The sequence below is a fragment of the Ictidomys tridecemlineatus genome, chromosome 13 (genome assembly GCF_052094955.1).
Source record: "Ictidomys tridecemlineatus isolate mIctTri1 chromosome 13, mIctTri1.hap1, whole genome shotgun sequence".
Classification (NCBI taxonomy): domain Eukaryota; kingdom Metazoa; phylum Chordata; class Mammalia; order Rodentia; family Sciuridae; genus Ictidomys; species Ictidomys tridecemlineatus.
In genome coordinates this window covers 38,592,498-38,607,735 of record NC_135489.1, presented here as the reverse complement: position 1 = coordinate 38,607,735, position 15,238 = coordinate 38,592,498, and the positions used below count along the sequence as shown (strand labels likewise).

The following is a 15,238-nucleotide window of genomic DNA, read 5'->3' as shown; positions in this document are numbered from 1 at the left end:
CAGTTTCCCGCCACTGGTATTCAATATAAGTATAATTTCTTTCTCTTTCCTGAAATTTTAGTTCTACGTATTTTAAGAAATATACTCAAAATAGTAAACCTCGTAACCTAAAGTCTAAGTGATCACCCCTTTCCTTTTGTTCTACTATACACTGCCTTGCAGATGTACCTGTTCTTACAGATTAGTTTTACACTATGATGTTATACATCTTAAGTGAGCACTGTAGCTATAAGCAGACTTTGGTTTCTGCAGGACTGACCACAAGGACCCTTGAGAAGGAAGGATAATAAGTGGGTTAAGAAAATGTGTGGGTTTGATTGCAAGGTAGATGGGCTTTGTGAAAATTTAAAAATATATGAAAGCTAATTTAAATCCTAATTTCTTTTGCTGGTTATAATTACAGTAAAGAATTTTAAAAATAGATGGAAGTGGAGTCGTAGCTCATCGGTGGAGTGTCTGGGAGGCCCTGAGTTCCATCCCCAGCACTGAAAAAAAAAAAGAAAGAAAGAAAAGAAAATGAGGAGCTTGTCAATCAGTTTTATAGGCCAGATTTATATTTTCATTTATGATCGAAATCTTTGCTTTATAGAAGAATTAACTACATGATTCAAATATTGACAGCTCTTATACAGGAAATTTTTCCAGAGTAACAGTCTCGGGAAACAGGAAATGACTTGTATAATGGAAAAGGAGCAAGAGCTTCTAGCTTCCGTACTGTTGCTAAGAAATTAAGGCAATGTTGTCTAATAGAAATGATGTTGATCACATTTAATTTAAAAATTTTCTAGTAGCCACATTCAAAAGATTAAAAGAAACTAGTGAAGCCCTGTGTGGTGGGGCATGCCTATAATCCCAGCCACTTGGGAGGCTGAGGCAGGAGGATGGCCAAGTTTAAGGCCAACCTCAACAGCTTACTGAGACCCTATCTCAAAATGACAAATATTAATGGCTGAGGAGTTTGGTAGAACACCCCTGGGTTCAATCCCCGGATACCTCGCCCCCCCAAAAAAAAAATAGAAAAGAAACTAACTTTTAATATATTTTCTTTTAATCTAATATAGTCAAAGTATCATTCAGACATGTAATCAGTATAAAAATTATTGAGATAGTTCACATACCCTTTATTACATTAGGCTTTGAAATTTCAATACGTAAACTCAGTGGTTGAGCACTTGCTCAACGTGCTCTTAAGTGCTGAGCCTTGGGTTGATCAGTGTGTACTTTATACTTCCAGCATATGATAATTTGGACTAACCGGATTTCATATGCTTAATAGACATATTGGACAGCACAGATGTAAGGGATAATTACTAAGTACTCATGAGGACAGCTGCAGATGAATTTTCATTCTTCATTGGAAACTAAGAATGTGTAGTGGATACCCCTTAGTGATGCTCGTGGAGTTGGAGAACAAATAACACTCATATCAGATGGTACTTGAATTAGGAAAGAAAAAGGTAACTGAGAGCTGGGTGCTGTGATCATCAATTTCTCAGTTAATGGGTGTTGGATTGCACTTCTCTCCCAAAAGGAATAAAGAGCTTCAAAAATTCTATATAACCCTCTGCCCTGTCCCAGTTAGCACACACATTCACATTTCTCACAGGGAAAAACCTAGGCATCAGCAACATTATCAGGAGAGGAAAAATAGTATTAAATCAGAAAAGAACTAGAATTAGATAATCTACCTAACTTCTCCTCCTTCATTTCCACTTAAGTGATTGAGTACTCTAGCTGCCCACGGTTTTAGTAATGTTTGGAATTCTACTCATGTTTGCAATTTCCAGGTGTGTATGTCCGTTTTGTCAGAGGGAACTGGATGAAGACAGTTTGTTGGATCACTGTATTACTCATCACAGATCAGAAAGGAGACCGGTGGTAAGGACTTTTATGACCATGTCTTTTAGCAGTGTTTTAATTTAAGATGCATTAGAAAATCCATTTAATAGATTTAGTTTCTTCTTTTAACTTCTCCCTCTCCCTCTCTTTCTTGTTTTTATGTGTATGTATGTGTTTGAAGACTGAACCCAGGGCCTCATGCAGGCTAGGCAACTACTGTACCAGTGAGCTACATCTTCAGCCCTAGAATTTTAGGCTCATTCGTTCTTACTCTGCTTTCACTGTTCTCACACATGGTTCCCTAGTAAGGGAAGTCTAGCAATAAACAAATAATATTGAATCCTTTTAAGAAAACATTTAAAATTCCTCCAGGAAGAAAAAACCTACCCATTTTGAAGCACAATACTCCCATCATAAATGTAAGTTTTTAAGTGTCTTACAAAGTTAAGAGCAGAGGTAAGAATTTTTTTTCATTTAAGAAACGTTGTTAATTTTAAGAAAACTAAAACATTCTATTATTCTGTCTTTCTCTCTGAAATACTTTTATTTTTTATATCAGACAGGGATATTTTCTTCTGACATTTCCAAGGACTCTCACTCTCTTTGACATTCCAAAAAAGGAGACCAAGTGGACCACAAAAGAAGAAGGTTTTTTTTATAGGCTCTCTGTAAAGCATACAGTCCTTGAGTACTAATTCCTTGTGAATCTAGATTGTTCTAAAGATGGTAACTGCTTTATAGAGTTTTCCAAAATGAAAAAAAAAAGGCTTTTTTTTTTTTAGATCTCTCAACATCTTAACTTTCCATCTGTATCTATTGATGTTTCTCTTATCCAACAGTTAAAATAAAATACAGTGCTCCAAGAATGCTTAGGTTCAGGGAAGGATCAAGCAATGGTGCACATCTATAACTCAGGAGGCTGAGGCAGGAGGGTTGCAAGTTGGAGGTCAGTCTGGGCAACATAGCAAAAGTGTGTTTCAAAAAAATAAAAAAAACAGTTTAAAAGGGTGGGGTTATAGCTCAATGGTAAAGCACCCCTGGGTTCAATCCCCATTACTGGGGGAAAAAAATTAACAATTATTTTAGATAATTGAATACTATCAGAGCTATTCATTATTTAGCATGTAATTTACTAGCTTTAAAAAAAAAGATTAAGACATACTCTAGTTTGATAATTATTCTCAGTAAAATAAAATCCTTGAGAGACTTTTCTCTGTAGGTATTGGAATTAAGAAAGGCGATCCTAACCACAACCTAGGTATTACAGCCAGAATTTCAAACTTATTTCCTTCTATTTCATCTTTTATTTTATTTTTTAAGGAAATCACATTTTCTTTAAGGCAATATTTCTCAACCATTCTGCATCAGAATCACTCAGAGGGCTTGCTTAGGCAGAGATGCCTGGGTCCTGCCCACTAGAGTGTCTGATTTAGTCAGTCTGGGCTGGTGTCAAAGAATAAAGAATTTGCATTTCTTTCTTTCTTTCTACTTATTTTTTTTTCCCAAAGCTGGACATTAAACCCAGGGCCTCATACTAGCGATCTACCATAGAGCTACACCCCTAGTCCCCACATTTGCATTTCTAATAAGTTCTTTCAGGTGATGCAGAAGCTGTAGGTCTGAGGACCTCATCCTGAGAATCACTGTTTTCTTTGAAACATTGAAGAAAAGTCAAGCTAGACATATGACTGATTTTTCATTGATTGCTGTTGTTGACCTGTGTTGAATATTCCTAGAGATTTGGAGAATAAATATCCTTCTCAAAGGATCTTCTCATCTGATTAAAAGTGGAAGGAAACATTTGTTTCCAAACATATTGGCAGTGGATTTTATTTTAATCCCCTTAACACATCCTATGTCAGGAGATCTATCCCCTTTTCTTAGCAAGGAGATCACTTTGGGTCCTCAGTTTAATCATCTGTAAAACAAAGATAGAGAACATCACTCAATGATGTTGCTTATTTTTTTGCATTTTAGTTTCTCGAGAGAAGAGAACAATTAATGAAGATTTATTACATGCAAAGGGACAATTTGTAATCAATAGGCCCAGGACCAGAGAATATAAACCCCAGGGCTATGAGAGGTCAACTGAAGGCACCAGTAGGAAAGGATGAGTCTCTTCCCTAAACTACCAGCTCATAATTCTGTACCGGCAGATGTCCTCATCTGCTGGGTGTTGGCCTACGTGGCAAATGGACTGTGAGCTCATCTACTGAGGATCTGCCCTCTGGGGTAATTTCAGAAATAATTCTCAAATCCCTTTGCTTAAAATTCCAGGTTTTCATTATCTCTGTCCTCCACCAGATTCTAACAAGCTCCTTCATGGTTGGGACCAGGGCTCAGTAGTCATTTCTGACTTCTGGCTCTTGGCACAGGGAATACAGAAACCATGTTAGCTGCTCAAGTAAATATTGAGCAAAACTGGTCCCAACTTATTCTCCCAAAGTCATCTCCAACCACTTCCACCAACATGCTCGACCTTCAGTCACGTTGAGTTTTTGCCATTGCTTAAGCTGGCCCTGTCCTTTTAGGAGTTCCTGCTTTGTCTACATCCTTTCCTCTGCCTGTGATGGTTTCCCCCACTGGCCTGGTTAGCTTATTCTTTAAAACTCACCTCTGTGACCAGCAGTTCTTCTAAACTTGTCCCGACTTCCTGGGCAAAATCAGTGATTCCCTTTTCAGGTCCCTTGTCCAAGGTCTTGAGTTGTTGTCTGTTCATATCTTGAATGTAGTACCTGCTGTGCTATATTGAAAGTATCTGCTTAACCCATAATGGCAACCTTTTATTACTGTGCCAAGGACTGGACTTCATAATATTACACAATATATTATTTTAAACCTATCAATAGCCCTGGAGCATAGGAATGATACTCATTTGCAGATTAAGATTAATTATTTGCCAAGGATATTTTAGTGGGAAGTTGAGATGAAATTGGAAACTATCTTCTGGATACTGGAAATACTGGGGTCAATACAACAAATGTGGTTTCTTTCTGCAGGGAGCCCCAACTCATTGAGGACAGGAATCATATAGAAGTAAATGTATGACAATTGTTGAGTTCCTAGTACAGATATGGTTCATTAAAGACATTGTCTCTAAATACAACAGCTACCCTGCAAGGTGTGTAGTAGTTTCCCTATCTCATAGAAGAGGAAATAATATGCCTAAGGTCACACATCTAGTAATGTTTGAATCTAAAGTTGTCTGACTTCAAAAAACTATGTTGTAAGCCAGGGGTGGTATAATTATAATGCACCAATTCTAAAAATAAATATAAAGTAGGTTAGAGTAGAGGAAGGGGATCCTGGGTAGGGAAAGGGGAAGTACTAGGGAATTAAATGGACCAAACTATGTTTTGTGCATATGTGAATATGTCAAAGTGAACCCCACTATCATGTATAGTTATTATGCACTAATAAAAACAAAAGAGTCATTTTAGCCATTAGGGAAATGCAAATTAAAACCATAATGAGACACCACTACACACCTATCAAAATGGCTAAAAAATTTTGACAATATCAAATACTGGTGAGAATGAGGAAAAACTGAGTAATTCACACATTGCTGCCATGATGTAAGACAGTATAGCCACTCTGGAAAACAGTTTGGCAGTGGGTTTTTTGTTGTTGTTGTTGTTATTGTTTTTTTTTTTTTTTAAGTTAGACATACACTTACCATATGACCAAGATTTCAAACTTCTAGAAATTTATCCTAGAGAAATGAAAACTTACTTTTATACAAACATCTGTATACAAATATCCGTTGCATTTTCACTAGTAACATCCCCAAATTGGAAACAATCCATATGCCCTCTAAAAGGTAAATGGATAAATAAATTGGGACGTCCATATCATGGGCTATTTCTTAGAAATGACAAGGAAGGAACAAACGGCCCTCATGGTCATTGTACTCAGTGGAAGAAGACAATCTCAAACAGTTAAATGTTGTCTAGTTCTATTCATACAGCATTCTCAAAACGATGAGATTATAGAGGTGGAGGACTCATCAGTGGGTGCCAGGACTTATGGAGGGAAGAGGAAGTAAAAAGATAGCAGCACAGTGCAGTTCCTTTGTAGTGGCAGGAAGATTTTGTGTTTTGATGTGACAGTGGTTATACAAATCTCTACATGTGATACGATTTCATAAAACTGCACATATACATTTAAAAATTGAATATGTGCAAAAACTGGCAGAATGTAAGGTCTGACCAGTTTAATTTCACATCATGTACAACCACAAGAATGGGAAGTTATACTCCATGTATGTGTAATATGTCAAAATACATTCTACTGTCATGCATAACTAAAAAGAAAAAATTTAAAAATTAAAAGATAAAAATAATGTAAGGTCTGAGCTTAGTTAATTGCCAGTTTCTTAGTTTCAACAATGCACTATGCTGATGTCAGATGTTACTATTTGGGGAAGCTGGATGATAAGGACATGGGACCTCTGCACTACTTTTGTAATTTCTCACAAATTTATAAATATGTCAAAATGCAAAAAAAATGATACTGGGGTTTGAATCCAGGGTTACTTTACCACTGAGCTACAGCTTAGTCTTTTATTTATTTATTTTGATACAGGATTTTCCTAAATTACTGAGGCTCATCTTGAATTTATAATCCTCCTCCTCAACCTCCTAAGTCCTGGGGTTACAAGCATGTATCATGGTGCCCACAGAAACATATTTCTTTAGGAGCCCTAAATGGCTATTAAATTAGAAAAATATGTGTAAATATTAATAACTAATTCTGATATTTTGTAACCTGTATTGCTAATGGCAATACAAAAAATACAGAGCAATAGATATTATAAACTGTAAATGTTCAGCAGTTTTGTCATAAGTATCTCCATTTCTGGCCTAAATAATCCCCTAAAAGGTGCACACCATAGAAAATGTCATTTGTAACATCAACTTATCCACATACCAAAAAAACTAAGTATTTCAAGAGGTAGGCAACTAATTCAGTAAGTTATGGTCCATGTACTAACTAATATTGTTTAAATAAAAAAATTATGCCTATGGCCAGGCATAGTGGTACACACCTGTAATCCTAGCAACTTGGGAGGCCAAGGCAGGAGGATTGCACATTAAAGGCCAGCTGGACAACGTAGCAAGAACATGTCTCAAAATGAAATTTAGAAAGGGCTGAGGATGTACCATAGTTGTAGAGCACTTGCCTAGCACATGCAAAGACCTGGATTCAATCCCCAGCACTGCCAAAAAAAGATTGATTAAATATGAAGCAGTTTAACTTTATGTATGCAAACTGACAAGGAATAATTTGAAGAAATGAATGCAATTTTATTTGTTTAATATTGTTTTTAATAGTTATGCAGTTTATTTTTTTTTCTATTTTATTATTATTATTATTATTATTTTTTTTTTTTTGGTGGTGCTGGGGATTGAACCCAGGGCCTTGTGTATGTGAGGCAAGCACTCTACCAACTGAGTTATATTCCCAGCCCCATAGTTATGCAGTTTAACCCTACAATATTAAGATAGAGTGAACGGAATTATAAAAGTTAAAATTTACTTTGAATAGTTACTTATTTTTTTTTTAATTATAATGCTATTAATTAAAATTCTTTCTTGAACTCTTGGTGTTGGTTCTTTCCAGTTCTGTCCACTTTGCCGTTTAATACCCAATGAGAATCCAAGCAGCTTCAATGGCAGTTTAATAAGACACCTGCAAGTTAGCCACACTTTGTTCTATGACGATTTCATAGTAAGTATATTTTCTAACTTTCACATGATATTTTTATGCTGTGTATGTTAAACTTACGTTTTAAATCCAAGTGAATAAAATCATAGAGGAAAAATGTGTTTGTAGCTAACGGGTTAAGCATCAGCATTAAGAATGAAAACATGAAATTCAAGTATTTTATAAATTTGACTATTGATATTAAAGTGGTTTTCTATCCTGGACAAAATTATTTTCTTTGTGATCTAGGTAATCATGCATTATAAATATATTCAGGTTTAATTTTTAAATTATTTAAATTTTTATTCTAGTCCCTCCTTTTACATAGTTATAATTTTTGTGACATTGTGGACTTACCCATAGCTGAGATGCTCAGAGTTATGTATCCAATTATTTTTATGAGTACATTGAATGTCTATAATAGATATGATATTATCAGGCTAGTAACACTGGCCTTCTCATTTTTTATTTAAATTTGATAAAACAAAACTATTGTTTATTTTAAACATTTTTTGGGCTGGGGATATAGCTCAATTGCCTCACATGCACAAAGCCCTGGGTTCAATCCTTAGCACCACAAAAAAAAAAAAAAAAAAAAATTGTACTCAGAATTGGACCCAATTACCACTGAGTCACATATCCCAGCCCCCTTTATTTTTTTATTTTGAGACAGGATCTTGCTAAAGTGCTGAGGCTGGCTTTGAACTTGCAATCCTCCTGTGTCAAGCTTCCTGGCTGAAATTTTTAAACTTAAAATTTATTACAAAAAATTTTAAACGTGAAATTAGACAGAAAAATATAATGAAACTTGATATACTCATCACCTAGCCTCAATTACCAAACCATGACCAATCCTGTCATGTTGAATGTTTTTGAAGATGGAGGTATAGTTACATGTAGTATTAATAGTTTTAATACTTTAAATATATTTCTCATTATCAGAAATGATAATAGCAAGCAAATGGTTTTACTTTGGTCCATGTGTTGTCATGTGTGAAGAAGGCATTGTTTCAGCAAAAAAGTATTAACATTTATTAACGTAGTGGGGGAAGTTATTACTAGTATTTTATTCTGAAATAAAATATTTTTATTGTAATGGAGTCAAGTTTGGATTTGCACATAATTTTCGCATGTTTTTGATTGTTTTCTTTTTATACAATTTCAAGATACAATTTAATCATTGTTGAGGACTATTGTTTGAAAATTTTCTCCCTGCTTTCTTATTTATTGTGGTTATCCAAATTGGACCGAAGGAGCCTAGGTTCTGAGTTAGGTCTAAGTAATAACTCTTAAGCTGAGCAACCTTGGGGAATGTATTTAACCTCTGAATTTCATTTGTTTATTTGCAAAGTAGAAAATTAAAAGCATCTACTCTAAAAAGCTTTTGTGAGGATTAAATGAGAGTGCATAGAAAGTTATTTATTTGCGCAATTCGGGCACAGATGATAGGCAAGTTGAAGACTGGCAAGGAATAAGTGGGATTATTAGGACCACTTGAAGAATTGCACAAGGCACGTGACAGAGGCTAAATATTCTCTGCTCAGCTTTTCTAATAGTCTTTACTGGCCCCATATGGTACACAAGGCCTCAGCATAACCTGGTTCTGGTCCTGTGTTCTTGTCAGTAATACAAAGGGGTTCCTCTTTATCTAAGCTCTCTAAGATGGTTGTATGCCTTTCTGGCCAGTAATGTTCAGTCCATCTTTATCAAGATCTTTAGAGAAAGTCACTTTGAGAATACTTTCTCGCTACTCAAAACCATCTTTATGGGTAAGGAAGTGAACTTGAATTAATGTTATTTTGATTTCTGTTTTTTAAGCTACTAGATAAGCCATATATGTACTTTATGCATATTATTTTATTGCTTCCAGAAACTCTCTTAAGGTGAAATTGTATTTTTATCCTCATTTAACTGTGAAATATCTGAAGCTCAAAGGCTAAGAAAATTGCCTAAGAGTAAGCCAGTAATGAGACCAGACTGGTGCTCCACTGTGCTTTGGATTTTGCTTCTCTGTTTTAAAGTGGTCTTCCAGGAGATTTCACTTTTTGTTGGTTGTTTATTGTAGAAGAGGAGAGAGATTGCAGAGGATGGAGTTCATAATACTTTATATTTTATTAACAGAATGTATTGGTATCAAGTTTTGAATTCTATTTGACTCATGGAGAGACAATAAAAGACATTTTTTTAAATAAATAGATATTTAGTAGTACTGTTGGCATTGTGAATCCTAGGGGGAGATATATCTACATCTCTATATATCTATCTGCTTTTTTCCCTGCAGCGCTAAGGATAGAACCCAGGGTCTTGCACATGCTAGGCAGGTGTTCTACCATCGAGCTATGCCCCCAGTCTCCTAAGGGATGTTTTAATTTACTCCATTTATGTGTTATATGTTATGTGAGATATAGAAGTCTGCCCAGAATTTTTAGCATTGTCTGTAACACTGTTAATTAGGTCAGATAAAACTTGAAATTCCAAATCAAGACTATTTTATTATGACAGGAACTAGTTAATTGCTAGTCCAGTAAAGGGAAATAGAAAATGTTCTAGCTCTAAAGCAAAAGTCCCGGGCTTAGTGCCAGGCTTTGTGAAACCTTGAACAAGTCAGGTAGCTCAGGATTTTAATTTCCTGAAAAATGAGATCTTTGCATTGACCAACATTGTCCATTTCTCTTTTTGGTACCAGGATTGAATCCGGGGATACTTAACCACGGAGCCACATTCCCAGCCCTTTTTATATTTTATTTAGAGGGAGGGTCTCCTTAAGTTGTTTAGGAGCTCACTAAGTTGCTGAGGCTAGCTTTGAACTTGTGATCCTCCTGCCTTAGCCTTCCAAACTGCTAAGATTACAGGCATGCGCCACTGCAACATCCTCCAATTTCTGATACACTGTTGATTCTAATATTTCTAATTATTCTTCTTTATTGTAGGATTTTAATATAATTGAGGAAGCTCTTATCCGAAGAGTCTTAGACCGGTCACTTCTTGAATATGTGAATCACTCGAACACCACATAATTTTATTAAGAGGAAGGGGAAAGGGACCATTCAATAGCAACATTTAAAATGCTGCTTGAACAATTGGAAGGAAGTTGTCAAGGTTTGATGGAGAAAAATGTATAACCCAGTTATATGTTTGTCCATTCTTATTGTTACAGTGCATTCAAAAACTGCTTTCATTTTGATGGTTTAAGTCTGTTTTGCATTCTTGAGTTTCTCAGACAATAACAAGAAATAGTCTCTGTCCGTCATTAATTATGGAAGAAATACAGGCTGAGTATGTAGGTGGAGGATCTCTATTTGTGAAAAGGGTGACATCATTTGGAATGCGACATTCATAGTTAGGCAAGACAACTGATCTTTGTTCTATGTAAAAAGAGGAAGAGTGGAACAAAGTGTAGACACTCAAGAAATATGAAATCTGTTCCAATGATTTTTTTCTAATATCTAATAAAATAACATGAATAATCTTGTATGGGAGTTGGAAAGGAAATTTTGATGTCAGCAGTCCATTTAACAGATATTCTATAACAGATATTACATAATACTATAACAATAAATTCTGTGTTAGAAACGTATGTAATTCCTTGACTTGTTATAACTGAACACATAAGAATTTATTATTATATTTTTAAATATTTGTAGCTTATTATTTAGAAATTTCTATAATATAGATAATTTCTTAAGAATCATCAGTTGATATTTACAGTAAAAGGATTTATATCCATCATTTTTAATAGAAACCCTAAGGGCTTTATTTTAAATTTTAACCTTTTAAAATTATAAAATAAAACACCAATGCTGAAAAACAGACACAAAATTTATAGCTAATGCATTATTGTAAGAAACATTCTTTTAGAACTCTGCCAATCAACCCATTTGTCCTCTTGTATCACAATTGCAATCCTGTAAAAGCAGCCACTACACTGATTTTTAGAATAATGACTTTCCTGCATTTTCAATAATTTAATCACCTAGGGCATATCTTTCTATTTTAATCTTATTCATTTAAAATTGTTTCATTTGATTTATATTTCACAGGGACTGGAGCCATAGGTAGGCAGTGGAACACTTGCCTAGCTTTCTAAAGGCCCTGAGTTCAATCCCCAGCACTATAAACAAACAAACAAAAACAAGATATATGTTTCATACCTCTCTTTGTTCTGTAGGTTCCTCCTTCCTTCCTTTTTTTTTCTTAAAATTTCCTTGATGAAGAACCTGACTTAGAGAGATTCCCACAATTTGTATTTTACTGATTGAATACCCATGACATAATTCAATAGATGCCTCTGAATATTGGCACATGGATCCAGAGTTTTGATTAGACTCAAGTTTGCTCTTTTTGCAAGACTTTGGGTCATGGTATGTTCTTTCATCAGAGGGCACCTGCTTTTCCCCCCTTTATTTATTCATATTTGTGGCAGACTGGGGATTGAACCCAGGGCCTCATGGAGGCTATTCAAGTGTTCTACCACTGAGCTATAGCCCCAGATCTATTTTTAGATCTTATTTCAAGTCAGGGTCTTGCTAAGTTGCCCAGCTGACCTCAAGCTTGCAATCCTCCTGCCTCAAACTCCCAAGTAGCTTGGATTACAGGCATGCACCACATACTTGCCTTTTTTTCCCCCCTTTTATGTACCAGTTTTCAAGATGATAAAGGTGTTCATTATCTTCCAGAAATCACTTTAAAAAAAAAAGTATTATAGAGTAATATATTTAAACATATTTGATGGGCTTCAGTGCATTACAAATATAACTGTATAGAGACTCCGGTTGTTTAATTTATGGCCATCAAGAGCCTAGTCAAGACAGTTCTGAGACCTTTTGACACTTTAATGGATTCTTTGCTATCCTATATGACAAGATACTTCAGGGTGAACATGTATGTGAACTTGTATGTTTCCTGCTCCAGACTTTGAATCAGTCATTTCTTGAAGGGCCTGGTTTTTTGCTGTGAGAAATGGTATTTCAAACCATACTGTGGACTCTAAGGATGCTCCTTGCTACTAGATTGGTCATTGTTTCAAGGAGAGAGCTAGGAATTATCTGTATGTTTTTAAAGATAAAACACTTGATAAGTTTCTTTGCTGCTTCCAAATAAAATTGGGTAGTATAGGGTTTTTACCTAAATTTTCTATTCCAAGAAGATTCTGTACTTCCCTACTAAAAATCTTGTTTTTCTGGGCTGGGGTTGTGGCTCACATGGTAGAGTGCTCACCTAGCACACATGAGGCACTGAGTTTGATCCTCGGCACCACATAAAAAAAAATAAAATAAAGTTGTTGTGTCCACCTAAAACTAAAAAGTAAATATTAAAAAATCTTGGTTTTCAAGGACACAGAACATGATAGAATAAACCATGATTACCCACTTCTTTATTTACCTTTCACATACAACTGCATCAGAATAACAATACTAATACAATCATAACGATTGTCATAACCACAACAACAAAAAATTTATTTGCTCTCCTCATTTTCCCTCTTAAAAAGTTGTATTATGTCAACATTTTTAGAACATTGGTATAATATACTTTAGTTTCTCCATTTTATCTCCAATTTAGTCTGGCCTCTTCAAGTAATGATATATTTAACATTTGCTACCATTCTTCATTCAATGGCTCTATTTTTCATATCTGGCTCTTTTAGTGACACTTCTAGGCTGTAGATTAATATTCCAATCTTGAAAGGAAGAAAAGATGCAAATAAAGGTTAGTAGTATCAACTCCTGAGAATAAAATGTTATTTGACTTAAAGTTAGCTTTTAATTGTAATCACTTAATTTAATTGTAATCGTTGATAAATTTACTTTTCTCCTTGGACATAAATATAATCATACTCATGGAGCCCCAAATTTTCTATAGCAAGTTACCCCTAACTCACTAAGCCTTGCTACTGATTTTCCAACCAGTACAAGGTAATTGAAAAAATGTAAAGCCAAATAAAGTCTATAGGGCTTCATATCCTCATTTTACTTTTTACTTTTTGATGGTGCTAGGGGTCAAACCCAGGGCCTCATGCACTTAGTCACATGTTCTGCCACTGGAACTGTACCCGCCACATCCTGCATTTTAGATAATGATTTCAAACTTTCTTTCACAGTTGCTAGCAAGTAACAACAGATTTTTAGTTTCACAACCTCTCTTCCTCTAATTTGGATGGATCACACAATAAAGCAAGACCTGTTGGACAACAATAGCAAGAAGAGAGGAATTACTTAGAAATATTCATTGAATTGAAAATCTAGCCCTTGAAAAGTAGATCATATTTCTGAGCATTAGTACCTAATATCCAGACAATAACTTTGTTAATTCAGAGCAGTACAAAAGTCATATTTATATCGGTAAAATTTGATTTAAAAAAAAACATAAACTTTAAAAAATCTATCTTTTAAGTAAAGCTTTAAGTCCTTTCCCACTATTAACCTCAGTGTGGGGCTGGGGATGTGGCTCAAGCGGTAGCGCGCTTGCCTGGCATGCGTGCGGCCCGGGTTCGATCCTCAGCACCATATACCAACAAAGATGTTGTGTCCGCCAAAAACAAAAATAAATAAATAAATAAATATTTAAAAAAATTCTCTCTCTCTCTCTCACTCACTCTTTCTTTAAAAAAAAAAAAAAAAACCCTCAGTGCAATTCTGAATCCTGACCCTGAATTCCTCTATTGATTCTCTTGCCACCTACAGGACAGATTTGGTGCTGGCCACCTGCATTATTCTGTGTTCTGAATTATTTTGAGTTGTAAAATGTTGAAGTGCAAATATTCATTATTTCACTGTGCCTTTGGTCTTTTGTAAAAGGAGTGCATCATTCATTGTTTTAAAATAACCAATATTTGAAGTTGCTAACTACCAACAAAATTTCACTTGCTTTTAAAAAGTGCCTCAGGCTGCAGCTTTTTCAAGGTTGTATAAGGGAAAAACTGATTCACATGTTATTCTTCCAGAGCTAAATTCTAACCTATGAAAGCCTATGGAGAATTTCTTTTTCATATGTTTTTTTCACTCAGATTTCTAAAATGTAGGTGGAACACCTGGACTAATTGTACATACGTAGTAAAGACAGAGCTCCATGTCATATCTTCTAGGAGATTCTATCTCCAGTGATGTTGTTTGGTTATTGTTACGGGGTGCTAAATGTCTTCTATTATGAAGTGAGCTTATTCCAGTTTTTAAATGTTTATCATGTCATAATTGTATTCTCAAACACTGATGGTATCTTAAAAAGTACTAAGGAATTCATTCTTTTATTATTCAACTGTAAAAAACATCTGTATAATGGTCAGAATTTAAAATGTACAATTCTTTTTCTTTTGAAAATTGTATTATTATGGGAAATAAAGAATGGCAGGACCATTGTTTTCATTAAAATATCTACTGTGTCTATTCTTTTCTTTTCTTTTTTTTTTTTTTTTTTCGTACAGGGGATTGAACCACTGAGCCACATCCTCAGCCCTACTGTGTCCATTCTTAAATACCGATCTTGATAATTTTTTTAGACAAATCTAATATGCATTTTTCTTCTTCCCTGTCTCTTCCTCCTCCTTCTCCTCTTCCTTCTTTTTCCTTTTTTTGTGTGCTGGGGATTAAACCCAGGACCTCATGCACACTAGGTGAGCACTCTACATTGAGCTTCACCCCCAGTCTTCACAGGTTTGTTTGTTTGTTTGTTTTGGGTTTTTTGTTTTTGGTACCAG

The 15,238-nt window shown here is 35.0% G+C and overlaps 1 protein-coding gene across 2 annotated transcripts in view; it reads left to right on the top strand.

Annotated features, from left to right (window-relative positions):
- The window catches only part of Rnf125 (ring finger protein 125), a 41,027-nt gene extending 26,113 nt beyond the window's left edge, over positions 1-14,914 (top strand). Inside the window, exons 4-6 of one of the 2 annotated variants that reach the window (XR_005728915.2) lie at positions 1,788-1,878; positions 2,021-2,487; positions 7,462-7,490. Coding sequence is in view for 1 of the 2 variants with exons in the window: in XM_005337455.5 (XP_005337512.1) it covers positions 1,788-1,878; positions 7,462-7,569; positions 10,476-10,562 (286 nt within the window). In the remaining variant the exon portion in view is untranslated. Of the gene's footprint in view, positions 1-1,787; positions 1,879-2,020; positions 2,488-7,461; positions 7,570-10,475 lie in introns of those variants that run through there. The other variant, XM_005337455.5, reaches the window with a different exon arrangement.
- Positions 14,915-15,238: the final 324 nt, after the last annotated feature.